The sequence below is a fragment of the Natrix helvetica genome (genome assembly GCF_964273705.1).
Source record: "Natrix helvetica genome assembly, chromosome: 1".
Lineage (NCBI taxonomy): Eukaryota > Metazoa > Chordata > Lepidosauria > Squamata > Natricidae > Natrix > Natrix helvetica.
The window spans coordinates 54,716,628-54,744,547 of NC_138548.1; the positions used below are offsets into that span (position 1 = coordinate 54,716,628).

A 27,920-nucleotide genomic window follows, 5' to 3' on the forward strand; every position below is an offset into this window, starting at 1 on the left:
GCTTCCCCATTGACTTTGCTCGTCAGAAGGTCTCAAAAGGGGATATGTGGTCTCCGGAATAGTACAACAGTCATAAATGTGAGTCAGTTGCCATGCAATCTGAATGCAAATCATGTCACCATGGGGATGCTGCAACGGTCATAAGTGTGAAAAATGGTCCTAAGTCACTTTTCCCCGTGCTGTTGTAATTTTGAATGGTCATTGAGTGAACTGTTGTAAGGTGAAGACTACCTGTATTAGAAAGAGAATATGATTTTCTAATACCAGTTCTGTTCCAAGACCTAAAAACACAACTATATAGACAATTGCACATGTATTATTCTTTGGCTAATAGGAATTTAAAGGTGACACATATTATAGCAAAGTCCTCCTTTTTAATGTTGTAGGAAGTTAAACCCATCCCTCTCCTAGAAAATTGAAATAGCCTGGGAAATATTAAAAAGGCAGAATATTATATTTCCCGGGATGTGAAAAGGGAGAAACATGTTTTTAAAGACAAAGTAGCTCCCTGCAGCTTCCTGCCCCCCCACCTTTGTCAATGAGCCATTAAAGCCTGATCTAGTCTACTCCTAACAAAGGTAGGATTAACCTTCTACAGAAACTCACCACTAGGCACCTGGGAAAATTACATCAGCCAGCAAGGCAACCAAATTTGGATTCAAACCACAGCCTATGAAGTTGCCCTTGCATGGCCCCATGGGAGTCTGACAGCCAATCAGAATACAAGGTCAAGGTCAAAAGCGAGAGAAGGCATAAAACCAGGAACTTTCAGCATCTTAGCCTCTTTTCTCTTCTTCACCCAACATCTTGAAGCATGTGATCACCTTTTCTGTTCAGGACACAAGCCATGTGGTCCTGTCCACCATTAAACCATCTTTCCAAGCAGCCTCCATGTTTCCAGTGTCTTTTCCCCCACTTGGAACTGAACCCAGAAGGACATTTCTTCCAACAGTATATAAGGCTTTCCTAAATATGATATCTCCAATGGGACCATCCTAAAGTATACGATTTTTGAAGTTCTACTATGTATATTATTTTTGTGGCTATATTTCACATATGGGTTTTGACTCAAGCGAATTAAAGCAATGTACATTCATTCATTCATAATTCCAAAGTTAATTTTATTTACTCAAAATCCTTTATGCACATCTCTTCATTATTTTCCATAGGTTTCTCCTTGCTGTATCTCCGCAGTCTCAGCTATGCATGGTTCCGCCAATCAGGAGTGTCTTTGATCGCTTACGCTTCTTGGCTCTTCAGCTAGTTGACTCCAGCACCGCGCAGCGGAAGAATATTGACTCCTCTGTATTTCCGTAGTCATGAAAGCGAAGTAAAGCAGGAAGCGAAAAAGGAAGTATGGCTTCATGGATCTTATATTTCAACTTGTAATTCGATTTTTAAGACATTTCATCCCGGGAAACCAAGACATGAGGACGTGCTGGGATTTGTAGTTTCCTTAAGCAGCAACAACAACCTCTTGATATATCAAAGGCGAAGCCACAGCTTGGGAAACATCACTCCCGTGATGCTCTTCGGAGGCAGCCTGCTCTCCCTGGCTACGGCGGTATCCGAGAGCCGGGGACCCAACCGAGTCGTTCGGCCGGGGAAAGGGCGGATACGCTATTGAACATGGACCGCCGCCCCGCATGATCGGAGATTTGGCCGGTTCGCTCCTTCTCGTTTCTCGTGGTCTGGCCGCTTTTCCGAGGGTACCTGGGTCCGCTTGTTTCTTTTGGGGGCGTCATTGCTTCCTAGGTTGGGGTGGGGTGGGGGGCGAACCGCTTCCTCCCATCAGTTTAGGGTCGAGAAGGTAAAAGCTGGATTCCGGGCGGGGGAGTAGCTGCTCCACGGATCATCCCGTGTAATTCGCCTAGATGGAAGACACACACATACCCCCATTTAAACTTGGGACAAGCAGAGGAGAAGTGGGGAAACGGCCGGCAAATGCAATTTTGTCCCCCTCCTCCCCCGTGTTGTTAAAATATTATTACAAATATAATTGCAGTTGAGGATGAAGATGAAAGGAAACGTGGGCCTTCCCTCCAAGATCCTAATAAGGAGAAGGTGAATGGATTAAACGTCAGGAATAAATCCAGTACAAATTTATTTGCAGCTGTGTTTTGGCGATGCCACAGAATATTAGTGCTCCTTAGTCACCGAAGCAATAGGTCTGAGCTTAAATTGACTTATTTATTTGTTTATTTCCTCAAACATGTATTGGACAACAGATATAAGTATAAGGTGACCAACTTTTTTACAATGAAAAGGAGGACAAAACATGTTCTATTGTCCAAAAGTATAAACATGATTTTAGATACATGAAATGGATACGAATAAAAAGAAACGTTAGGACAGGGACAGTAGGCACATTGGTAGAGGACAGAAAGGCCTGGAGGAATTTTGTCCATGTGGTCGCGATGTGTCGGACACAACTTCACAAGTAACAATATTTAGAGTGAAATATTCCCTAGATGTGCCTTTTGTGTCCAATTCATCACAGATGCAGACAAGTGTACAGGTATGAAATCTATCATTGTTGAACTGCTGCAAAAGGTATAGAATAGATGTAAAGTATCTGAGAATAGCATGTAAGTCAATTTTCCATGTGAGGGCAATTGGCCCCAAATTAGTGACTAAATCTCTAATAAAACAACCCCTTTAAAATTGGAGTGCTAATTTGTTCTACAGTTACTTATTTCCTTACTTAACAGATGGTATTCAGAAAATGTATTCGTTAGTAATAACTGCTATGCTACAAATCCATTGAATCTTTAAAAATAATGAGGGAAACTTGTGGAACCAATTTAATAGCCATGTCCACTTCAGTTGATCTATGTTTCATTGAATCTTTATTAAAAAGGGAATATTAAAGTATTTTGAGAAATATAAATTTGATAGTTTTGAATTTGGCTTTTATCTTGATACAAGAGCTGGCATCCTGTGGGGAGACACTATGGGGATACCTTTAGCAACTGGTATTTCATGTATGGAAATAGAAGTTCTGTAAATGTGTTGTTCAGGATGTATTGACAAGTGATGTCAGTAGAATAGGATTAGAACAACATCAGTAGAAGGATATTCTGTCACTTTTTTGGGGGGGATCTGCCTCTTAGTATGTTATTCATAGTTACTAGTTAGATTGATACTTTTGTTTTGATGGTTATACACTATAGTTTTGAGAATATTCAGCATACAAATCTTTCTCTGAAAATTTGGCTATAATAAAATAATTAAAAAATGCTGTTCTCTAGATATCTACATTGCAATTGCAATCAAAATGATAATTTTTATTTTGCAGATGAGCAAGATGAAGGTTGATGAAGAAGAATATTGGAACAGTTCCAAATGTAAGGCTTTTACTTTTGATGATGAAGATGATGAATTGCTTCAGGTATAGTTTTTATCACGAAAAAATGGTGAAAAGAGTACATTTGCATGCCCTTGCCTGAATTTCTGGAGAAAATAGAAATCTGCATGCAGAATTAGTGTTTTGTATCTTATATTTGCTTTAAAGAAATTAGGGACAACTTTACAGATTTTGTTATAAATTGGAAGCAGAGCTGTTAATCACATTTGTTTGGATGTGTGTAATTTATGCGATACATGATGCAGAACTGATTTTTTTTCCCTTAAAAAGTAATTTTATTTCTGATGATTTCAGAGAATGAGAGAGAGAGAGAGAGAGAGATGAAAAAGAATATATGCATGAAAATGCATTTGTTTTCCTGTAGTTTTAAATTTCTATTCCATATGAAAGGATTTGTCTGTGAATATGTACACTACACCCACAATTTACTGTATCTCATTTGAGAGACTTTGGATGCAACAGACAAATCCATTTGCCATTTGTACAAGTCTAACAGATGCATTTCTCTCCTATAAGTTCACTGGAATGTTTGCAGATGAGACTGTAGGAATGAATGAATCTTTAAAAAGATGTGATGCACACAGAATACATTCTAATTTGGTGTCTTAACAGAATGACAAAAGTTAGTGCTTCCTGGTGTGTATGATTGAGGAAGTACTCAAGCTATTGAAGTGAAAATTTGTAGAGTTTATTTTAATACACATTATATAGGAAAGAATCTGGTTTATGCATGATATCAACTCTTTAAAGGTGTTGGCTGGGAAGAGCACTGAGCCCATGAAATATCTTCAAATAGTTCTAGTCTATCTCAGGAGATAGTGCTTGATGCTGCTTCAATAAGGAGGCATCTTTAAAATATGGTCTCTTATAAACAAACGTTGCTAAGACTTTCCCCTTCAGAAAAGTGAGGATTGTGTGTTGGAAATCTAGTTATAGTGCCTAAACATATTGTTCTTACTGCCAATAATGGAGGAGGATCTTGGGTGAGAATCCTATAACAAGGCCACCAACTTAGAAATTTATCAACCCGGCAGCAAAGTATAGTACTGCTCCAGTTCTACCAGTCCTAAACCTAAATTAGTAAGGCTATGCAAGTTTTCAAAATGATTCAGAAGAAGTGCTTCAGAATGCATTAGCTGCAGGACCACTTTAAAGCAGTTCTGATGTAAGGAAAAGAAAGGACTGGTTATTCTATAGAAGGGAAACATCTTGGTCTTTATTCAACTTAATCATGGGAAATGATGAAAAAAATGCTCAGGTTTCTCAGGTTTAATAAGAATTTGTAATACAGTGCATTTTTTAAGAAATTTAGGAGCAGCTGATATAACAGAACTAATATTTATTTTGTTGAGAAGAACAGTTGTAGCCCAAGCCAATAGGAACTGCATATCTAAGAAAATCTGGGGTTTGCATTAAGGGATACACTATCTTACAGTGGTGCCACAGGATAGAAAATACAGCAGTCCCACTAAATACTCCAACTCTAATCACAGCACAGAGTATATTAACCTAGATTTCATCCTAACATTGTTTTTATTCCTAGTTGAAGGAATCCAAGAGAACAGTCAATAGCCTTCCAGATATTAATGATGATGATGATGACGACCTTGAGAGGTTCAACTGGACTGGGGAACGTGTGGGCAGTAAGTGCAATAGTGTTTCCCCAGTTTGTTTTGGGGATTTTTTTTTTTTTGAAAGCATAAGTCTATGTACCTTGGTTGATGTCGCAGCTATCAATCAGAATTGCACCCTAAATGTATTTTGGAGAAGTTCCATGTTTAAAATTGAATGCTGACAAAGTCTAAAGGCTTCATTCATTCATTTTCCTCTGCCCAAAAACTAATAAAGACAAGCAATTGAAAGTATACAATAGTCTCAATTGAAATTCACTGTATTATAAACTAAAGAACTGCAATATCTGATAATGCTATATCGATGTCTGTAAGTCCTTAAAAATACCTTAAATTGGAATTGCCAGATTTGAAATTGATTGATAAAAAAATTGTATTTGAGTTTATTGAACTCCCAAATAATATAGTGGATATCAGCTTTTTTCAGTTTGAGGTGTAACTATATTGAGCGTTAATTGATTCATATGAGCTGGTCTTGAGAATTACTGGAATCTTTTTTGGAATAACATTTTAACATTCATAAGTAGTTAATAAACCCATAAATGTCAATGATGTTAATATCATACTATGTCATATCCCAAAATTTTGCAATCTGGATTGTAAAAAGGATCATTGTAAAAATAATTATTTATAAATTATTACCGTAAATAAATTTATATAGCTATCCAGCTCACACATAGGTAAGCTTACAAAATTCAACAAATACACCATATAATAAAACCTCTTTTTAAAAAAACCTCACCCTATCCTCTGTGGTAGCAACAACACAATCAAATCAGCCACTTGATCGGCTCTGTCTCCATTTGTGGTCTCCATGCCCGCTGATAAAACCATGTTTTGAAATATTAACCTCCAAACAACCTAAACAAAGAGAAAAAAAAAGAAGAAATAGAAAAAAATAAAAAGTCCAAATGCCAAATATCTAAAATTATATTTTTAACATGTTGAAATCACTGGCTTATAAAACTACATTATCAAGCAGAAAAGAATTAAAAATATCTAAAAACGTTAGTGTTTACTTACAATGTTACTGTTGTAAATTATCATTACACCTATACTAAGCATACTGTTTAATTTCCTGTTTAGTTGAAAATTTGTCATTTCCAAAATAGATAAATTAATAGTGTTTTTCTTTGCTAAATGATACCCTTTTCACAGATCTTTCTTTCTCCCTCCCTCCGCCCCTCCCCCCTCTCTTTATAGGCATTTCATGGTCAATCAAAGAAACTGCCTCCAGCAGCAATAGCAGCAGTACCTCTGAAGGAGGGGATCCGAATCAGCAAAAGGGCTCTTCTTATGCAGCTATACCCAAGCAATCTTCTTCATACTCACTGAGCAACTTTTTTAAAGGTAGAGTATTGATTACGGGGATGTGTGTTCAACAGAGCTAACCTCAGAAGCATCAGAATTGCATGTTTCAGATTGCCTGATCAAAAGATTTCTTCATCTTTGGCTCTTCACCAACTTGTGATTGGCAGAATATTAGAGCAGTTGTTTGTCAATTTTGGTACCAAGCCTGTGCAAGAGTTTGTTTGTTTTGCACCCTACCCGCTTATTACCTAATATCTTAGTGTGCAAAAGGTCACTATTTTTATGCTTTTAAAAATACTTTCTATGTTTTTATGTGAAATACAATGTTTTCCTTCTCTATATTTCCAGTTGAATTAACAGTTTTGGCAACAGGATAAATACAGCATAGGCAAAGATTGGTCCTTGAGAAAAGGAAAAAAAATCTGCCCAGTTTTCAGCAGTTGTTTAACATTGTTAAATGAGGTGTTCATTATACATCTTAATGCATGCTGTTTGGCTTTTTTAAAACAGCTGTTGGCCGAATAGGCTTCTAGTTAGATGAAATAATGACTTTCATATTTGTGCTTTACTTCTAGGAAGAAATAAGCATGGGAGTTTTCAGTCACTTTCAGATGGTAAGAAGACTGAATTTGGTCTTAAGCTTGTTAAAAGGAAGATTGCTTCTCATATACCATTGGAAAAATTAGTTGCATCATTTCTATATGACAAACTATGAAGATTGCATAGGAATATTTGTGTGTGTGTGTGTATACATACACATACATACATACACATATACATATCTTATTCTCCTGTGCACTGCTTGGAGAGTCCAAGCATGGGTTAACACAGCCTATCTGCCCTAGGACTGAGTAGATATTTCTTTGGTCATGCCTCCTTTGCCTCATTGAGGTCAGTTTAAAAACTCAGCCTACCCGTTAGGACTAGTTTTGGGGAGCTCTTCAGTCCTTGATAGATAGACTGGAAATCTCCAAGCAATTCACAGTAGATTTAGTATTTTTTATTTTTCTTAGTGTGGTTATTTAGTTAGTATACGGTTAGTATTTAATTGAAATCCAGTTACCTAGAAGGGTTGCTGAGGTGACAGTTGGCAATTCGACCAGCTGCTGGTCGCACGCAGCAGTCGGAAGAACAGAGACCACTTGTCCGGTGACTGCCACTGGGTGCGAGAACATCAGGAAGGTTTTCTGTGCGTTCCCGGCCGTTTGAGAGTGTCAGGAGCATCCAGAGAGCCCTGGTGCCGCGACGGTGTTTCTGAGCCTCCGAGGAGCATGGCGACCATTTTGGAATCAACGCCTTCGGCCACTTTTTAACGACTGCTATCAAGGCAGGGATGGACATTGAAGCCGTCCTCTCGGCAACGCAAGACAGCGGTGGCCATTTTTAAGACTAAAATCATCCATCTTCCTTATGTTTGCTTAAGGACACTAATTGAGAAAGGAGAGGTCCCCTCTCTCCAAGGGGATCAGTCTCAATCCCTAGATGATAGGGACTCACAAATGGGATCTCCCCCAGTCTCCTTGGGATACCTGGATTCTCCCAGTTCGTCCATAAGATAGGAGTTGGAGCCCTTTCAGTGTCTCCTGCCTGAAGAGGTCTCCTCAGCCTCTGTTAGACATAAACGTCCCCTGCCTTCCTCCAGGTCCCGGCCTGCAGAAGATAAAGGCCCGCTCTATCAGCTGAAATGAGGGAGGTTATATCTCAGGCCATCTCCCTGGGTGTTGTGGAGGCAATTCGACAAAAAGAGTCCAGAGGTGGCAAAGGCCCTAGGGCCGGTCACCACCTCATTGAGAACAGGGAGCGCAACCCTGACTCTACCTCTGTTACGATGGAGGTATCGGCTTGGGAGGAGGAGGTTGCAGACTAGTTTGAATTATCAGAGGATGAGGATGTGCCTCCTGATAAGCCCGCCTTCACGGGCCTCTTCAAACAGTTGCTATTTAAAGCTATTCTACATAAGGCCAGGGCTTCTACAGAGCTAGGGCCAGCTAAACCTAAGGACAAGGCTGTTCCTTCTGCTTCCCAAGACCCCAAAGAGGGTCTTTTTAAGGAGACCGCTCCGGACGCGGAACTTATTCCGGTCCCTGACTTGTTCATGGATGTTGTGCAGCGCCAATGGGCGCAGTCAGGAACATTGGCCAACCCCAGTGTGGCGGGAGGGGGGGGGCGGGACGACCAAAATTTATATTCCCTGGAGGCTAAAATGGAGGACATCCTGAAGTTGCCAGAGGTTGATGTCCCAGTGGTCTCCTTGACTTCCAATTCTGCCCTGCCTGCAGAGCTCATAGATGGCCTCAAGGCAGAGGACAAGAGGGCGGAAAAAGCATGCCATAAGACGCACCAGGCGGCCCCCTGGACCATTAAGACCTCAACTTCCGCTTCCTTCTTCACTAGGGCATCCTTACTATGGCTACGCCAGTTGAGATCTAAACCTCCCTCAGAAGGGTCTCGTTGGCGTCATGATCTTAACAAGTTCATGGAGCAGTGGCGTACTCCACGGATGCCTCATTGAACGCGGCGAAGTTCGCCTCCCGAGCCTTAGCCTCCAATGTAACCTCACCCCGCCTGCTATGTCTCCGCCACTGGCAGGCAGACATGAAGGCAAAATGAAAGCTGGCTTCAGCTCCGTTCAAAGGGGGGCATCTCTTTGGAGATTCCTTGGAAAAATTTTTGATAGAGACTAAAGATAAGCAAAAGATCCTTTCCCCCACTCACAAAAAGAATGAGAAGAAAGGATCTGGATCCTTCAGGCAACAATCCTTTTGGGCCCAGGGCAAAGGTCAGGCATCCACCTCATTCTCAGAGGGCCTACACTCAACCTAGCGATAGGAACCAAGACAGGAGCTCTTTTGACTCCCGGGGTAGACATCAGCAACAGGGCTCCTTTCGGAAGCCTTTTCGTGGCGGTTCCAACAACCGCCAGTTTAGAGGCAGCAAATGACCACCAGAGCGACCCTCCCATAGGACGCCAGCTGCAACTCTATGCAGACCGATGGGAGGAGATCACCATGGACACGTGGATCCTCAACACCATCAGGAGGGGTCTGGTCCTAGATTTGGTGACGTTTCCCCCATGAACGTTTCTTCGTTGTTCCATGCCCAAAAACCCCATCAAAAGGTTCCTCATGCAAGCAGAAATCAGTCATCTTCTGCAAATAAACGCTATAGAGCCAGTCCCACCGGACTAGGAGGGGAAGGGATTTTATTCCATTTTCTTCCTGGTTCCCAAGAACTCTTCCTTTTTCTGTTCTTCCTTTTTCAGCTCTTACAGACACAGGATTTAAAAACTATGCTCCGGAATTACGCAGACCAAAAGGAGATTATAAGGTTAGTATATTTATTGGAATCTGAAGGAAGGAGGGAGTTAAAGAGTTTAGAATCAGATGACAGAACCTTATCCTAAATATAAAAGCTCACATCATCTCTTTTTGCCCAAGGACACTTAAACAACTGAGCACACTTTTTGTTCTTATGCATACACTATGCATATAATTGGGCTATACGTCTAGGCAAGGACATTGGAAGCTTACAAAACAGCATTTATAGCATGGTTTGCTAACAGTATTTCCCCAGGCAAATATATTCCTTTAGCAGCAAGTTCTATGTTTTAAAAGAGATTAAAAGAGTTTTTTTTTTCTTAATGTCTGAAAAGAGAAGAGATGAGATCATAGAAACCTTTAGTTGTCATCTGGCTCAAACTATTCCTTGATGCAGGATCAGCTAAAATCAGTGGTTATACAATCTCTGTTTGAAGTCCTCCTGAGACGGCCTATTCAACTGGTTGACAGCTCTCATCTGATATCTACCCTATCCCCTTCGTAGAGTGGTTCTATGGTTCTAGTTCTGTCATCTAAAACAAAATAGAACAAGTTCATATCCTCCTTTATTTGCTGAAGTTGTTATCAAATATCTCCCGTGGCTTCACTTTTGCAGGCAAGACATGCCCTAGCTCTTTCAGTGATTAAACTAGTGACAAATTAAAAAGATGGGTTCCAACCCAGATTTCCTATCTTGCCATTAAGTTGTATTCCTAAATTACTTTTTCAAGTTTCCAAACCCCCTGAGAGTTGCTTGGTAGGATGCCTGAAATGTTTTTTTGGTCTCTCTCCCCTTATATCTTAGTCACAAATCATAACCGGATCGTTCAAAACCCGTAAGGCATTATCAGTGGTTTTCGTTTTCTTTTTATTTTCAGGATTACAATTCTGATTGGAGCCCCAACGATACAGTAAGACGGCTGCAGAGAGGCAAGGTAGGAAGTGAAAACAGGATGAACTTTCAGAAAGTTCATCTTATACTTCCAAAAATTTAGAAACTACAGTTAATTCTCGATCTACAGCCATTCATTCAGCAACCATTCAGAATTACAATGGGACTCTAAACGGATGGTAGTTATGACGGGGGTTCCCAGAGTTCTGCCTGTACCAGCATCCTGCAGTCATATAATTGTGATCTAAATGCTTGGCATTTGGCTTATAGCCACTTGCAGAATGCCAACAATAACATGATAGTGATTTGCAAACTTTTCCGCTGGCATCTCCAGAAAGTCAATGGGGAAACAGGCAGGGAACATTGCAAATTGTTGTTGCTATATCTCACCATTTGTGCACCTTGCCACACCACCTCTGCCTCCTGTGCACCTCCTTGTATCCTCACGTACCTCCCCAACCTTCACTATGTCTCCCTTGCACATCCTTTCCAATCCTTGCCCCCTTGTGCACCTTGGCACATCCTCTCTGAGCCTTGGTGATCCTGCCTCGCAGTACTGTGCACTCTGTCCAATACTCACTATGCCTTTCCTACACCATCATGCATTCCCACAAGCTTCCCAAGCTTTGCTGTGCCTTCCTTGCATCTCCACCCACCCGCTCATGCCCTCCCCCACCTTGCGGGCAGTGATTTATTTGCCTGCTGACCTGCTTGCAAGCCATCAGTTCCTGCTTGCTTCTCCAATGACTTGGTTGTGGAAAGTCAGCAGAAAGTTGCCTTATCAGCTATGGAATTCAATTAACAACAGCAACCAGGACGGTAGGGGATTGTTGTCATTGTTGTCGCTTAGCAATGGAAGTTTTAGTCCCATTTGCCATTGTAACTTGAGAACAACCTGTATAAAAGAATATTTTTATTCCTACTAACCTATTAATTTTCTTTCTTTCTTTTTTTTCTATCTATCTATCTATCTATCTATCTATCTATCTATCTATCTATCAACTATCTGGGTTTCTCACATTATTTTTGCATAGTCATATGGCAATATGGTTATTAGTAGTTTTCTTTTTGGCTGGAAAGACATCTTTGACATCTATGAAAAAGAAAATAAATTCCTCTGCATGAAGACCAATGGGAATTTTTGCTAGGTCTAAGAAGTTAGTTCTTATGCCACAATCTATTTCACATTATAACTATATATTATGTTCTGCCAACTTTGGAGCAAAACAAAAATCCATCAATTTGTTTTTAATTCTTGAGAACTCTGCATTGATGGCTAGAGGAAAAGAAGCTATGTTTAGTAGACATAGAGATTATCCACAATTAATTGCTTTAGAGCAGCTAATCATATATATATATATGACATATTTGCATAGCTTTAACACCTCTGAAGTACCTTAGATGTTCTTAGGGAGCTGTTTAAAGTAAGATCCTCAAAGTGGAAGGTGCTGCCCATCTTTTCCTTTGCCATGGAGATTAGGAAATAAATGAAATTACTTGAGGAGGGATTATCAGGCAGACATAAGTGGAATCTCCAATTCTTATGGCTCCTCAGAGTTATGACTGGGGTTTTGCCTGAACACTTGACCTGTGTATTTGGACTAGAATGACTTCAAGATTTTCTTGAAAATACTAGAAAGAGGATTCCTACTACAGTGGGTAGCCCCTTGATGATGTAAACCCAGAGGCATAGTACTAAATGACAAAGTGTTTTTCCTCAGTGGCTGGGGTTTTCTGGGGCTTGTAATTAGGCTAAATCTGTCTCCCTGAAAACAGTCACTTCCACTGGTTGTCTCTGGAATTGCTCACACAATCAGCTAGCCAGACGTAGTTATAGATCTTTCCAATATGGTTTTTGTTTATGACTCTCACTCTTTTCTAGGTGTGTTCCTTGGAAAGGTTCCATTCCTTGCAGGACAAATTACTGCTGCTGGATGAAGCTGTTGCGTTGCATGATGGGAATGTTATTACAGCTGTAAGTCCTGCTCCAATGTATAGCAGTGTGGGATGGGAACAGCAGTTCACTTTAACCCATTTAATTTCTATTTCTGTATATGAGGATGTGGTTACATACATGCATACATACATACATACATACATACATACATACATCATACATACATACATACATACATACATACATAATTGTTCCCCTAAATTGCTGGGATCTTCTGGATGAGGCAATTGACCTTTTTGTTTTTGTTTTGTTGCTACAAAATATTTTGGAATGCAAGGCATTGGTTCAGCTACTTTAGCCGCCAGGAAATAAAGAATGAATTCAATCTTATGAGACTCCTTAAATATTTTTAAATTTGTAAAATGTCCAAAAATCCAAATGATCATGCAGCAAGCAGGAGCCCCCAATGGTTTAAGTAGTGAGCACTTTTGGCATTTAGGAAGGATGTTAGCCACACTTTTACAAAATAGTTGCCAATGGACATTTGGCCAGCTATAAACAGGCAGTAAATCTATAAAGATCTGGTTTATCAGTTGTACAAATAAAGGCAAGATGTCAATCAATTAACTGTAGATGAATGAATGGTATAATGGACTCTAGTTCTGTCTGTTTTCCTGCAGATTCTCATTTTTCTGAAAAGAACCTTAAGGAAAGGTATGTAATATCCAGGATTCCCAAATAGATTTATAAGTGTATCTGTATAAAGTATGTATAGCCTACTTCATCTCATGCAAGACAAGCCGACAGATCCACTGTGTTTTTCAAGACAGTCATTTTAGGCAGTATAAATTGATTTTATAATCTCATGAATTAAATTGAAATGTCTTTATATATTGTGAGGAAAATGTTGCTGCAGAGAGTGGTTATAATTGGATCTGCTGAGCACAGAAGCCAGTTCCAATTCATCAGCATAGATAAGTTTTTTTTTCCAAATGTAGGAACCTTAAGATGTGTGGATATCAAATCCCAGAATCCTCCAGCCTATATGGTGGCTGAAGAATTCTGGGAGCTGAAGTCCAACATCTTAAATTTGCCAAGTTTGAAAAACACTGCCATAAATACTATCATGCTTCATATTACATTCTATAAAGAGAATCTTTTTGGCAGCAAATTCAAAGTTTACTGTTTTTGTAATCATATGTTGGCTAGCTGAAATGTGTCAGATTTTCTTTCTTGTTAGAACTTGTGCAGTGCATAAATTACCTTTTCCATCACATATAAAATAAGGCTATCCTTTCTCAGCTTATCAGCTATTGAAATAATGCTTGATCTGTTTGGACAACACGGGGAATTAATTTAGCCTTGAAATAGCAGACTGAACCACAGTTTTGTTTTGAGCTAAAATTAATTTTTAATTCTAGCATTGAATCCCATGCTAACCCTCTTTCTTTTGACTCATTAACTGTTACATTGCAGCATGACATTAATGACGATAGTAGTGGTCAGATTATATATCTTTATATATATTAGCAGTAAGCCACAAATACAACAACAAAGCTGGAATTTCTAAGTTAGAGACTCCCTTATAAGCCAACATTCTGTTGCCTCTGTCCCGTTAATTAGCGAAAGGCAGGGCACTGACCTGCAGTATACTGGCATAGCTAAGGTGATCCTTTCATTTCTTCTGGTTAGTTGACCATATAGTAAGCTGACTGGTCCCAACCTTGGGCTCTCCAGAAGTATAGGACTACCCTTCCCATCCTCCCTTTCCAGTATGGCCAAGAGATGTGAAATACTTAAGCAAAAGAAAGAGTGAGGGGATTACTCAGGCCTGATCTTGTTAGACAAGCACTTCTTCTCTTTACAACTAGAGATCCTGTTCAGAGAGCTGGAGATGCGGCAAGTTGCTTTGCGCCATTTAATACATTTTCTCAAGGAGGCTGGAGACCAAAAACTTCTCCTAGACCTGTTGAGGTAAAAGCCCTTGTGAGCATACAGCCAAAACTGATATCCGAGCAGGAAGTTGAACAGGTCTGATATATGGTGTGGGTTTTTTTTTCCCTTTCTAGATTCCTGGGCAGGACTGAGGAAGTTGCAGTGAGTATCCCATGTTGCCTAGACTCTTTTTTTTTTAGTGGGAGGAAACAATAATATGCTGAGAAATTGAAGGCAAGCCTCACGGTACTTACTCTCAGTTAGGAAAAATAGAAATTATATTCCTAACTCCTCTGGAAGGAATACATTTGAATAGATGGGGCCAGGGCTACCAAGCCTTGATTGAATATTTAATCTGCTCTCCTCCTGAGCCTGTTTTGTCTTGTTGCCACCATCTCCAGCTGACCCAATACCGTGAACATTTGACTATCTCGGATGCTGAGAAAAGAAAGGAGTTTCTGAAAAGTTGCATTGGGTAAGTGAAAGTTATGGCAAAATAAAAGGCAAATAAGCCTTAGAGCAGGGGTGTCAAATTCACGTCGTCACGTAACGTATTGGGACTTCCCCCCCCCTTCACTAAACCAGGCGGGGCCAGCACATGACTTATCTGGCCCATGGGCCGCAAGTGACACCCCTGCCTTAGAGGTAAGTAATTGCAGCATTAATGGGAAGGAAGCCTTATTGTTTTCCACAAAGTAAAACAATAGAAAGCTATAAGGAAGAGGCTTTCCTTTGGGGAGAAGAAATAAGAAATAAGGAAATGAATGTCATCGATATACCACTAAAATACTTTTTCATGACTTTTAACTGTGTGAAATGGTGCATCACAGAGCAACAGTTTTTGAACCAAAGTATCTCAAATGGGTTAGCTTACAGAATGTGTCCAAAATCTGGTAGTTATGACTTCCAGGGGATTGAAATTTGGGGGAGTTGTGGCTGTTTCAGTCTTCCTGGTTGCTGCTGGGCTGCTGCTGGGGTCATGTGATCTTCATTTTTCATTTCTGTGACAATTTCCCAGCCTGTCTTGCAATCCCTCACTCCCTCTCCCACCTAACAGCAGCCATTAACCTGCCTGCTGAAAAAAGGAAGGGGGGGGGGGAAGGGAGAAGGAGAGAAGATTTCAGATGCTCCCAGCCAACTTCCCACAAGGAAATTCTAAGGGGAAGCTGGTAGGAAATTGGAACATGCTCCTGTTCCCTCTGCTGTTTTGCCCCTTGATCATTCTGTTTCTCTATTTAGGTAAGGAAATGTCTCTGAAACAAGATGGGGTATGAGTTGTCTAGTAGTTTCAGAGTTATGTACTGTGTAGAGAAATGGTCTAGCTGACTATTTTGGCAAGTAGAATGTGTTGTACGCCTTTGACTTGGACCCACATAGCTCTTTTTGTATTCAGTGAATAGCTTGTAAAGTTCATTGGGCCAGAATTATTCTTTGTTAACGGAACTTGCGGGGTACCCAGTTGGAGAAGACTGCCTCACTGCACCTGCTTTTGAATAAATATGATTGTGTTTTATACAAAGGAAGAATGCAAAAGTGAACTCCTACCACTTCTCCAATCTAGGTTGCCCTTTTCACCAGAGGATGCTGCTCATGTTCAGGATCATTATACACTCTTGGAGAGACAGATTATCATTGAGGTAAGGTCCTACGCTGTCACTGGGTACATGGCAGACTTCTTGGCTTTCACCAACTTGTTGTAACACCAAGTTTTTCATGTGGACTAAAAAAGAAAAGTAGCCAGGTCCAAAATATTAAATCCTCCCCACCTCCCCTTTTAGATCAGAGTGTTAAGGAGAAAAACAGGTACCATAAACCTTGTAGACATAGAACAAAAGAAAGACTTTGTCCTAGGGCTGGAAAATTTGCCCATGCCTGCCATAATAAAGCCACCATGGCAGATGCTGGGTGACTGTTTCAGAAATCCTTAGAGAAGGCACATCTTTTCTTAGGCTTCCATGATTATTGCCATGCAATCTTAGAAAAATAAAGGACGTTTCTGAGATACAGATATTACTAATGTAATCTTTATCCTATTCCTCCTTTGTGAAATTCAGTAGGGCTTGGAATAAGTGAAGCTAACAGGTAATGACTAAGACAAATTCATGGAGACCACAATTTTATCCAAACTTTCTTAGGAGAGAACACTTCTGAACATAGGTTTATAGCTCTGGGTAAATATGGCAAGGACTGCAACCCTCTTGTTGGGATTTGATCCTGATTGTCTTTGAAACTTTTTTTAAAAATGTTTTGATGTAACATTAAATGTCTTTATCCCTATGGAACTCTTTTTGTTCTGATTTTTTGTTCTGATTTTTTCCAGGCAAATGACAAACATTTAGAGTCATCTGGGCAGACGGAAATCTTTCGAAAATACCCTAGAAAAGCATCCATTCTAAACATGCCATTAGTCACCACGCTTTTCTATTCCTGCTTCTACCATTACACAGAAACTGAGGTTAGAACTACGGTAGCAATGGGGATCCCTATGTTAATCAGTGAAGCTGGTGTCTTTTCAGAATAAAGGAGAAGCCATATATCACCGTATGCAAGTGGGCATCAGAAGTATTGTATATTAGACAATGGACTTTTCAAATACTGCAGAGTTTTTAAAAATCCTGAACATAAAAATACTGTTATCCTCAATTCAGCTACTTTTGATAGATTTCCTTGGATGTTAAACCTTGGAGTATTTTAAGCCTAATATGTAATATACAGTATGTTTAAAATAGTTTATATATAAAATGGTTTTATTCATGTTTGGGGAGAACATTCTAAAATGTTGTGTAAATTGTACATATATTGCTTATTACCAACGTTTTCTTTTTGGTTAATTTTTTTAAAATAAAAATAGCAATCTCTCTCTTTCCAGGGAACATTCAGTAGTCCAGCAAACTTGAAGAAAACTTTCAAGGTAAGGAAACTGGTAGTTTGCAAGCATACATACCTTCTAGAAGAGACCAATGATCCTAGAAATGTATGCAGAGGATATGTATTATGGAACGAAGGCATTCAAGGGATTGTGCTGCTAAAACCATGAAGTGTGACAAGGCTTAGTTAAAGTAGCTTAATTGGCCAATGTTCATTGCACTGATTTTAGGAGACTGAATTCATAGCCATAATATAAGAAAGAAGCTTAAGTCTGTCCTCTTGCCCCATACCTTTTCTTTAGTGGACTGCACAGGGTATCTGTGAGTTTGGGATTATGTTCAACTTGGCCTGATGTTGGGTGAAATTTTCTTTGCAGTATAGTTCAGGGATACAGATTGTGCTTACAGACAGCTGCATTACCCCCTTTCTGCCATTCTTATTGAATGGCTAGTATTGACTGACATGTGGTATGTTTGAATTGGGAGGCAAGGTAACTGCTTGCATCGTCTATTGTTTTTTATTATTTTTGTTATTATTACGATCTTCACATGGTGCACTGTTAATAGGGAATTTTTTGAAAACAATAAAAATAATTATGGAAAACCATCCATGTAGTGTGTTGTTGGATAAGGAATAAGGAAATCCTTGCTAAATCAGACCCAGGCCCATGCAATTGAGCTTCATTACAAGCATTTCAGCAACCAATGGATTTAATTGTCTTTATTTTCAATTTCAGTTTCCTCCAAGAGGTTAGGGCAGCATACAAATTACTTCCTCCTCTAGTTCTTCCTCGCAACAACTTAGGAATGGTGGGCTGATAGAGAACGATTAGCCTCAAATCATTAAGTCAGCTTCTATAACTAAGAATGGATATGAGCCTAGGTTTTCTGACACCTAATCCATCACTTTAAACATTACTTCACACTAGATCACAGTCTAGCTCTCTCAAGCCATTTCTAAGATTTCCATTTATTTACCTTACAGATTCCAGACAAACAGTACGTGCTAACAGCTCTGGCTGCTCGTGCCAAACTCCGAGCTTGGCATGATGTGGATGCTTTGCTCACAACAAAGGTGAGACCCTACCGATTTTCATTGAATCATGTATGCCTGATTCATGCTGCTTGGCAGAATGATTCATTATGCCAGTGATGTGCTTATTTCTCTGCCCTTATACAATGCTTAATGTACTAGTTAATTTATAGGAAAATACTTGTTCCAATTATTCTCTTTGAATTTTATAACGTATCCTACAGGTAAGTTATATCAAAAAGGGACAGCAGCTTTGGCCAATGCATCTTCCTTTTTAGGACATATGCAAAAAAAAAAAAAAAAGGAGATGATATCCAAGAATAGCTATTGCCTCTCCTAAGTGATGTTTAGCAATGCATCCTCAGGCAGTCACAAGGTCTGGTGCTATTTTCTTTTCTTTTTTTTTCAATTTGTGATTTCAGAATTGGTTGGGCTATACCAAAAAAAAAGCTCCTATTGGTTTCCATCGCGTGGTGGAGATATTGCAGCGGAACAACGCCCCGGTGCAGGTATGTGAGCAAGCTGTCCAGTAGTTCTGTTTCTGATACAGTCCATTGGTCAACAGGACGTTGCCTCCATTGTGAAAATTCTTCATGTGCCCATTTCCCAAATACTTTTGTACACTGTTCATGAAAACTAGAAGAAATATTTTTCTAGTTGGGGTAGGCACTGTTTGTTTTCATACGCCTTGGATTATAGAGTGGACCAAGTACCTTTTGGAAAGTGGTTGGTGAAGAAATATAATTTGGAATAAAATAAACTTACTTCAGGGTGAAACTGCTGTGGAATTAAGTGAGGGGAGATAAGCAAAAGATCATGAATATCCTGCTGATATTTCCTTGTCTTGTTCGTGCAGGTCCTGCAGGAGTACGTGCGTTTAATAGAAGATTTTGAGACTAAGCTGAGTCTCGCTATGAAATACAAGTGCCACGATGTTGTTATAGATGTATGTTTTGCATATTTTCTGTGGGAAATTGTGGAACAGACAGACAGAGTTGATTCTTTTAGTGAAAAATTCTTAAATTATTCTTGAAATACTTAAAGGAACTATCATTGGCAGTATACTGTAGTTTGTATTTCAGAGCTGCTGCCTGCCTCAATCTCTTTATAGTATTATTATTAAATTTGCTTCCAGGATTGGTATGTTTAAAGAGATCCCAGAACAGCTGTTTGCACCTCTGAGTGCACCTTTTTTCATATCACTATCATCATATTATGTTTGACCCTACCAGACAAGATGTGGCTTTTATTGCGAGTTTGAGCTAGTAATCAATGAATCAATCAACACTAGGTGATATTCAAAGTAGCCTTCCCAACATTATGAGTTTATTTCTTTCTACTTTCTTTTCATTTTTTTAATGCTGTGTTAATCACTTCTCACAACTTAAAAACTAAATTTTCCACATCAGCAGAAGATTGCCAGCATCTTGATATATATTGATTCAGTAAAATATAATAAATGTATAAAATCAACACATTCCAGAACATATTATTTAGGCAGTACTATGCATGCCAGATTGATTTCTTTTAAGTATAAAGCAAAAGGTAAATTCATGTCATGTTGGTAGCTAGTCATTCAAGAAGGTTCTTTGGCGTTCCTTCTAAGTCAAGGAAATCTTCTGTAGAAGATTAGGAAAATTCTTTGCTGACCTTGTTTTAGTTTTCCTGCCTTTGAAAAATGCTTGCCCCCTTTTTTAGCCATAATCACAGCCAATTTGATAGATGTGCTAGATTGTAAATTCATTGACTTCTAAAAGCCAGCATCAGATGTCTAAATGTTGCCCATTTCCATTATCATTTTAGCCTAAAAGCAGAAATGAAATATTGGCTTGAAAAGTATCAGCTAAAGTTAACCTTCTATTGTTAATCTTTCACTGCAGTTATCACACGTTAACTTAAATGAATAGAAAAGTGAATGTGTAAACTCAGTGAACTAGGTAATAGAATGCACTGACCACTTCTGCATCCAAAAATGTTAAGGAAAGTGCCAAATGTCTATAGAGATTCTCAGTCATCCAGGTCATGGTTGTCCCAAAGGTGCTTTTTTTTAAAAAAAAAATCCCAATCTTTGTTGTAGTAACCATTAAATCCGTATCAGCCTATGGAAGAAGCAGCAAGATTTCCAAATAACTAGTGGGAAGGAATGGGTGATGACTGTTTAGATTACTGTGATTTTGAGGATGTTGATAAAAGAAAATTTTGAATTTTTTTTTTGTTTAATTGGCTTCTCTTTTGGATATTTGCCAGACATACAAAGACTTGAAGGACCGTCAGCAACTGATGGCATACAGATGCAAAGTTGAACGGGGTTCTCCAGCAGAGGAGAAGATCGACACTATCCTCAGTAACCCAGTAAGAAAGAACACATTAGGTTACATGTATTTGCTAAAGCAGGGAAAAGGAGAATAAAACCCCACCTACCATATTTTTCAGAGTATAAGACGCACCAAGGTTTTGAAGAGGCAATTTTTTTTAAAAAAGTAGGTAGGTAGATAGAGGGATAGAGAGGGAGAGAAAGAGAGAGAAATACAATAGGGAGGGAGAGAGAGAGTAGTTAAGTAGGTAGGTAGATAAAGGGAAAGAGAGAGATAGCAAAAGAGAGATAGATAGAGAGATAGAGAAATACAGTAGGTAGGGGGAGAGAAAGAGTGTAGGTAAGTAGGTACTGTGTTTCCCCGAAAATAAGACAGGGGCTTATTTTATTTTGACCCACGAAATATGGCCTTGGGTTTATTATCGGGGGTGGGTGGGGTGGGGGTCTTATTTGCGCCAGCCGAGCGAGTGGCCGGCACTGCTCTGATGTGTCCTGTTACCGCCCTGCGTCGGGCTGGGCTTTCTTTGCGAGGGGGACAATCTGGGGAGTGAGAGAGTTAGGAAGCCAGGGCTGGCGTGGGGCCGTTTCTCCAGTGAAGCGTGTGATTCATCCCCAGGGGTGAGCGTTTTGCCTCCTCTCTGCCCCGGCTTGGAAGCTGCAGAGGAAGCCTGCCATGCCCGGCGAGGGGGGGAGAAGAGACGACAAGAGAAGGCAGGTCTCGCTCCACACCTCTCACTTCTCCTCCACCCCACCTGCCACCCCTCTCGCTAAAGAGATGGTGGGGAAGGGAAGCAGCCTGGATTCTGTTAGCATTGGGGCGGGGTGGGAGGAGTTGGGCTGCGACATACGCGTCCTACCCAAGACTTGCAGCTCCGTCGTGTTTCTCGCTGTTTTGTCCAGGGAAGCACCCTGTAAAAAAAAATCTTGCGAGTTCAACTTCCCTGGACAAAACAGCAAGGAACACGACGGAGCTGCAAGTCTCGGGCAGGATGCATGTCTCGCAGCCCAACTCCTCCCACCCCGCCCCAATGCTAACAGAATCTTTTTAGCGAGACGGGTGGCAGGTGGGGTGGGGGGAGAAGCGAGAGGTGTGGAGCGAGATGTGCTCCTCTTGCTGTCACTTCTCCCTCCCCTCCCCGGGCATAGCAGGCTTCCTCTGCAGCTTCCAAGCCAGGGCAGAGAGATGACGAAGGGTGAAACGTTCACCCCTGGGGATGAATCAGATACTTCACTGGAGAAACGGACACACGCCAGCCCAGGCTTCCTAAATCTCTTGCTCCCCAGATTGTCCGCCTTGCAAAGAAAGCCCAACCAGATGCAAACGCCGCCTCCAGCCACCTCTTCATCCTGGTGAAACTACGTTTTGAAAGGATGATCTGCGGGGGGGGGGGGGGGGGATTTCCTGCACATTGGCAGTGGCGTCTCCTCACAGGGCTTCTCCCGATGTCCCAGGGGCGAAGCAACATCCCGTAAAGGAAGGCATGGAAATCCATACAACTGGGGATGTCAGAAGAAGCCTTGTGAGAAGACGCTGCTGCCAACGTGCAGGAAATCTCCTCCCCCTTCCCCTTCAGATAGTTTTGTGGGCTGGCCGGAGAAGTCTTCAATGAAATTCGCTCTGTCTGTGCCTCTGCAGGCAGCAGTATCTCCTCGCAGGTCTCATTCTTCCTTCTCTTTGGCCGATTCTCATATATTTTCAAGCAAAACACTGCCAAGAGAGGGAAGTATCTCTTCTCCCTTCCTTGCCAAACTTTGAGTGTAGGCGTAATGTTTTACAAAGCTCCTTAATCCGCGGCTGTTGGCTCCCTCGCTTTGTGTTTTTTATACACATACCGACATACCCACCCTTCCTGGGAATGCCGTTTCCCACTCCCAAGATTCCGTTTCCAAGGAAAGAAGAGCGCTGGGGCCGCACTGGACTTTCCCCCCTGCCCTGACTCCTGTCAGCCTCAACTTTGCTCCTGAAACCCTGCGGGCCACTTCTCTGCTTGAGCTCAGCCGAAGGGGGGGTTGAGGGCAAGGGCGAGATGAAGCTGATTGCTTCCCCTTTGCCTCCTCTCCCAAAAGCAGTCTTGGGCGGAGCCACTTTTGCAGCAGGAGACTCAAGCCGTCCTTCCGAAGGGTACTATAGCAGCAGCTATCCACAATTTTTTTACCCTTATTTTGTCCCAATCCACGTGGCTCACTGGGCCACGTGGGTCGGGACGAAATAATGATTAAAAAAATTGTGGATAGCTGCTGCTACAGTACCCTTCAGAAGGCCGGGGCGAGGCGCGTGGGGTGGATCACTTGGCCTCCTGCTGCTTTTGTGGCCGTAATCGATGGCAAAGGCAGCCGCACTTGCCGGAAGCCACGGCCTGAGCAGCACCCGCAAATCAGCTGTTTTTTTAATGGAAGCCGGATCAGCTCAACTGATCCGATTAAGGAGCCGAGAAGCGCTGAGGTGACTAGGGAAGGGAAGGGCTTCCTCCTGTACTTGCCATGGCACCCTTTCACTTGGGCTTATTTTCAGGGGAGAGCGTATATTTACACCCACCTCAAAAACCAGGCAAAAACCAGGCCTGGGCTTATTAGCAGGACATGTCATATTTTCGGGGAAACACGGTAGATAGGTAGGTAAGTAGGTAGGTAGATAAGTAGGTAGAGGGATAGAGAGAGAAATAGAAAGATAGAGAAATATAGTAGATAGGGAGAGAAAGAGAGAGAGAGAGAGGGAGGGAGTAGCTAGGTTGGTAGGTAGAGGGAGAGAGAGAGAGAAATATAGTAGATAGGTAGAGAGAGAGAGAATAGGTAGGTTGGTAGGTAGAGGGGGAGAAAGAGAGAAATACAGTAGGTAGGTAGGGATGTAGGTAGATAGAGGGGGAGAAAGAGAGAAATACAGTAGGTAGGTAGGGAGAAGGATAGAGAGAAATAGAGAGAGAAATACAGTAGATTGGTAGGGAGAGAGAGAGAGTAGGTAGGTTGGTAGGTAGAGGGAAAGAGAGAAATATATATAGAGAGAAATACAGTAGGTAGTGGGAGAGAGAGAGTAGGGAGGTAGGTAGATGTTTCCAAGTGTATATCTATGTGCTGGAGAAGGAAATCGCTGGAGCACCTAAGACTTTGTTTCTGCTGGCATAGCACTTGATCAATGTAATTCTCATCAATCAGTTAAAGAGCTTTCTAAAAGGAAAAAAAAACCCTTTTTGCACTCTGCAAACCTCCCCAAAACAGCCCGTTTTTCACAAAAATGGGCCTGTTTTTTTTTCTTCAAATAAAAGGCATAAATAGCCTTGGGGGAGCTTGTAGAGTGCTCCTGGGGGGTGGGGGAGGCAAAAACTAGAAAAACGCCCCATCTTTCGTGAAAACGGGCCCGTTTTTTGTCAAAAAAATTGCATGCATAATCTTATGGAGGCTTATAGAGTGTTGCTGGGGGCTGGGGGGGCAAAAAATGGCCCATTTGTTGCTAATTTCTGCCCTCCCCAGCCCCCAGGAACTCTCTGAAAGCTTCCATAAGGGTATGCACGGCCATTCTGGTGAAGGGGCGGGGCTTTGGGAGGCAAAAAATGCTGTATTCAGTGTATACGACACACTCTTTTTTGAGAAAAAAATGTGCATCTTATACTCCGAAAAATACGGTACTTCTAGAGAGCAACATGTCCAGAGTGTCTGTGCTTCAATGGGTCTGCTGGCTAAGCAAAATCACACTAGCTTCTGTGCTTCAAAGGAAGCTGTTGTGCCAGTGGTTTAAAACCCAGGCAGCTCTGCTTTCAGCCAATCAAGCTAAAGCACCTGCAAACATGGAGGATAGGAGAAGGACCTTGTTCAAGATCAGATGGATTGGCTAGTTGAAACCATTTGAGATTTTCATAATAGAGATTTCTCATGGTGCTTTATATGGGTGGCAAAACAAGGATCATCCCAAAATTCTTGTAATGAACTTTTGTTGTTCATATGGTCTGTAGCTTCTGACTCTTCATGTCGCTGCTCCTACTTGTGATGTCATGTCTTCTGCCAACCTCTTTTTCCCCTGCTTTCAATTTTTAAAGGCATTGGGGGTTTGCTCTTGCATTATATGTCCAAAATATGTAAGTTTTCTTTATGCTTCTTATGATATGTCTGTTTTTAAATCATCTTGAATGATTTATTTGTTTCAACTTCTATAGCCACCCATCACAGTAAATGACTCAGGGCGGTTTACAGTTCAGAACATATATTACAATTAAAAATTAAAAAAAAACATTTTAAAGCAATAAAAACAGTAAAAACAGTAAAAAACAAAAACTTTATTCCCCTTCAAGTCCAAATTTTCAAATATATTCTGCAGCATAACAGTTTACTTCACTCAACCTTTCTGCTTGTCTAGCTATCACAGCCATAGGATACATTTTGAAAAACCTTGATCTTGATAATAGGTTCTTGAATTTAACTATTAATGTAGAAGAAAGCTGTTATAATTCCAAATTAATATGGTTAGGACTTTAGCTTTAGGTCCATTCAGGCTGAGTTAAGGATCTCCTTTTAATCTTACAACTGTTACAGTACTATTAAACTATTAAATTAGTTCAGGTCACTTTTTTGTTTACAAATAAAAGTATATCTAATTGTACTTGAAACTAATGTATCTTAACATTATTTACTTATCCCTTCTGTTTAAACATAAAAGTAAAAGTGTTGGAGTTGGGTGTAGGAATAGAGGAAAGGTTACGTAAAAACATGCGCAGCACACTGCCATGATCTCAGTGGCTGGTTACCTCTGAACCTATGACTTCACCTAATTAACAACAACAGGCAGTACCAGGAACTATTGAGTTATGTGAAGCCTCTGCCCTGGATGGGATGTTCTTAGAGATTGACAAGGAGAATGTACCAATTATAATGCTGTTGCTATATGCTCATTGCTTTGCTTGTAAAAACTGTATAAAAAGAATAAACCCTCCAAAGTGGGGGAGGCAATTTGGAATGAACCCTGCAATGTCGGATCGCTGAATTCATCAGTTGGGTAGCTCATACATTCAAATGAATAAATAGTGAATTATGTTTTTGTAGGTACAGTTGGATAAAGTTGCAATCGTCTTTTTATATAGTTCTTCAAAAAATGTGCAAGTTTCTCACGGGCTGCTATGTTTTAGAAAAACTATTGTGTGCCAAATGGGCCCTATGACCTGATTTATGTATCACACTGAACCATAATCAATTAAGTTTACCTAACATGCTAAGCTGAAAGCAAAGAAAACACATTAGCTATTTGTCATGTGTCACCCAGATACTGAGTGGCATTCTGTAATGCAAAGATAAACATGCTTTAGATTTGCAAGACTTATTTTGCTTTTTACTAGACTCCCATCAACCTGGCACAAACAACATGCAGCAAAATTAAACACTTTCAATCTCAGAATCTGTTCCAAATACCAAGTGGAGCAAATTAAGTATTTTCAGTTATTTCATTCAAAGGTCCATTACTGAATAGTGCCACACATACCTCAGTTGGCAATATAATGTAGGTCCTGTGTCTCCTTCAATACAACAGCAGAGTTGGAAGGGACATTGGAGGTCTTCTAATCCAACCCTCTGCCTAGGCAGGAAACCCTATACCGTTTCAGACAAATGGCTATCCAACATCTTCTTAAAGACTTCCAGTGTTGGGGCATTCACAACCTCTGGAGGCAAGTTGTTCCACTGATTAATTGTTCTTACTTGTTCAGCCCCTCTTCCTGCAGTTGAGAGATACTAGGAAATGAAAACATTTTGTTGCTGTATCTCTGGACCCCTTTGTTTTGTTGCATGTTTTCTTTGCCACTGTTGGTATCATTAGGTGATGCAATTTCGTATCCATATCCTGATATTTACTCCCATTCTTATTATTGGTGTCAGTTGAGATCACAGAGAATTTTGAAGCCTTATAAATTATCAAAGTGAATGGGAAGATCAATTGCTAGCCTTTTCAGAAGTCTTGCTATTATCCTTTGTCTTATTTTTCCCTCTGTTTATTTTACCACAAGTAGGAAGTGACATCCACCTGATTTTGGATTTTAGCATATAGAAAAATATCCTCAAAAGACCTATCAGCAGCTTAAATACTTACCTTGGGGAAATGGATCTGATTAAATAATTTCTGAGTCCTTTTTTGTGGAAATGATTGTTTATTCCCTTTACTTTATCCAGCTGGTGAGAATGAAAAAAGCTGGTATTTTTTCTCCTTTTTAAATATGTTCTTGGCTTTAAATCAATATTGCTGTGTTTAGGCCATGTCAGTGGATCACTTAGTTTCAGTAACATTTTTTGTTTTGACTATAAATAAAATCTTATTTTATCTATTTTTTAATAAGTTGCTTATAGGTTCCTCTGTTTCTATTGGCTTTGATGACTAGAGATTTACTAATTATTTTATCAGCCCAGAGATGTGATTATGTTTGATATTGACCACATCCAATTCTGCTTTTCTTTCAGCAGATCCGGTGGAAGAACTGAGAGATACTCCATTCTTTTGGAAGCACTTCATTTTGACCCAGTGAGGTCAAAGAGAAAGATTGCCAAGCCAGTTCTGCACTGATTTCAATCCACTGTCAACTTGCCTGTTGCTTCAAGATGCTGCCTCTGTGAAGCCTTTGCTGAAAGAGACTTCTGTGGCACTGAGTTGGCCAAAAGAGACATTTAACCAATGAAGCACAAATCTGAACAGTTGAATTCCACAGTATAAACATATGAGGAAGACAACATGGGAAGCATATTTGAGTCAAGAACCTAATGCTTCCACTTCCTGTTCACTGTCTAGTCATCTGAAATGATCAGGACAGCTTTCCATAGGAAAAAAATATGTATAATAAATATGCTTTCCCCTCATTTGAATCTAAGGGGCAAGACTTAGTTTGTAGTGATATGAAAACTCTGGCCTCCACATTATTCTAGCCTCCATTACTAATTAACTAGGATAATTATTTGGGAAGTGCTGCATAAGATTATTAAGAATAAACCTACATACATCCCCCACATTAAAAGTTGGAGTGTGTAACTGCATGGCCCTTCAGCCAGTGAGAATGTGAGTTCAGTTCTACATGGAAACTACCAATCTTCTTGTAGGGTGTACTGAACTAATCTAATTATATTTTCTCTCAAATTCCAATGAAAATAATTGGCCCTTGCTAGTTATGCTTCAATGTTTGTTAGCAAAGCTACATCCTCTTTCTAGGCTTCATGTTCTCTTTCATTTTCCATGTTGTAAATAAAGCTTTACCTCCCTTATATTTGGTTTCTCTGGTTGTTTGGCTGTAAAGATGAGTAAGAAAGAAATAACTAGTGTTTTCCAAAAATGAAATATTTAGAAACTGAAACTACTCATATATTGTCTCAATCAAGGATTGGATCCTCTGACATTTA

At 40.3% G+C, this 27,920-nt stretch overlaps 1 protein-coding gene and 1 long non-coding RNA gene across 6 annotated transcripts; one reads left to right on the forward strand and one right to left on the reverse strand.

The window, feature by feature from the left end:
* Positions 1 to 1,096: 1,096 nt before the first annotated feature.
* Positions 1,097 to 6,391, reverse strand: LOC309382737. Its single transcript, XR_014173708.1, has 3 exons — positions 6,254 to 6,391; positions 5,741 to 5,859; positions 1,097 to 1,870 (listed from the first exon to the last, which is right to left on the reverse strand). It is a non-coding gene; the product is annotated as an uncharacterized lncRNA (long non-coding RNA).
* VIPAS39 (VPS33B interacting protein, apical-basolateral polarity regulator, spe-39 homolog) lies at positions 1,232 to 27,785 on the forward strand. Of its 5 annotated transcripts, XM_081934527.1 has the most exons (21): positions 1,577 to 1,709; positions 2,006 to 2,168; positions 3,299 to 3,391; positions 4,911 to 5,010; positions 6,202 to 6,348; positions 6,885 to 6,923; positions 9,572 to 9,636; positions 10,505 to 10,561; positions 12,401 to 12,493; positions 13,096 to 13,129; positions 14,287 to 14,389; positions 14,485 to 14,512; positions 14,752 to 14,825; positions 15,912 to 15,987; positions 16,671 to 16,805; positions 17,220 to 17,261; positions 18,203 to 18,292; positions 18,673 to 18,759; positions 19,107 to 19,196; positions 20,498 to 20,602; positions 26,994 to 27,785. In XM_081934527.1, exons 3-21 carry the CDS (start codon positions 3,299 to 3,301, stop codon positions 27,012 to 27,014), a joined length of 1,479 nt encoding a protein of 492 aa, XP_081790653.1. In that variant the 5' UTR covers positions 1,577 to 1,709; positions 2,006 to 2,168; the 3' UTR covers positions 27,015 to 27,785. The 5 variants fall into 5 exon arrangements, with proteins under 5 accessions (XP_081790655.1, XP_081790654.1, XP_081790651.1 ...); XM_081934529.1 differs by lacking the exons at positions 1,577 to 1,709; positions 2,006 to 2,168 and adding an exon at positions 1,232 to 1,354; XM_081934528.1 differs by lacking the exon at positions 2,006 to 2,168 and having other exon boundaries at positions 1,529 to 1,665.
* Positions 27,786 to 27,920: the final 135 nt, after the last annotated feature.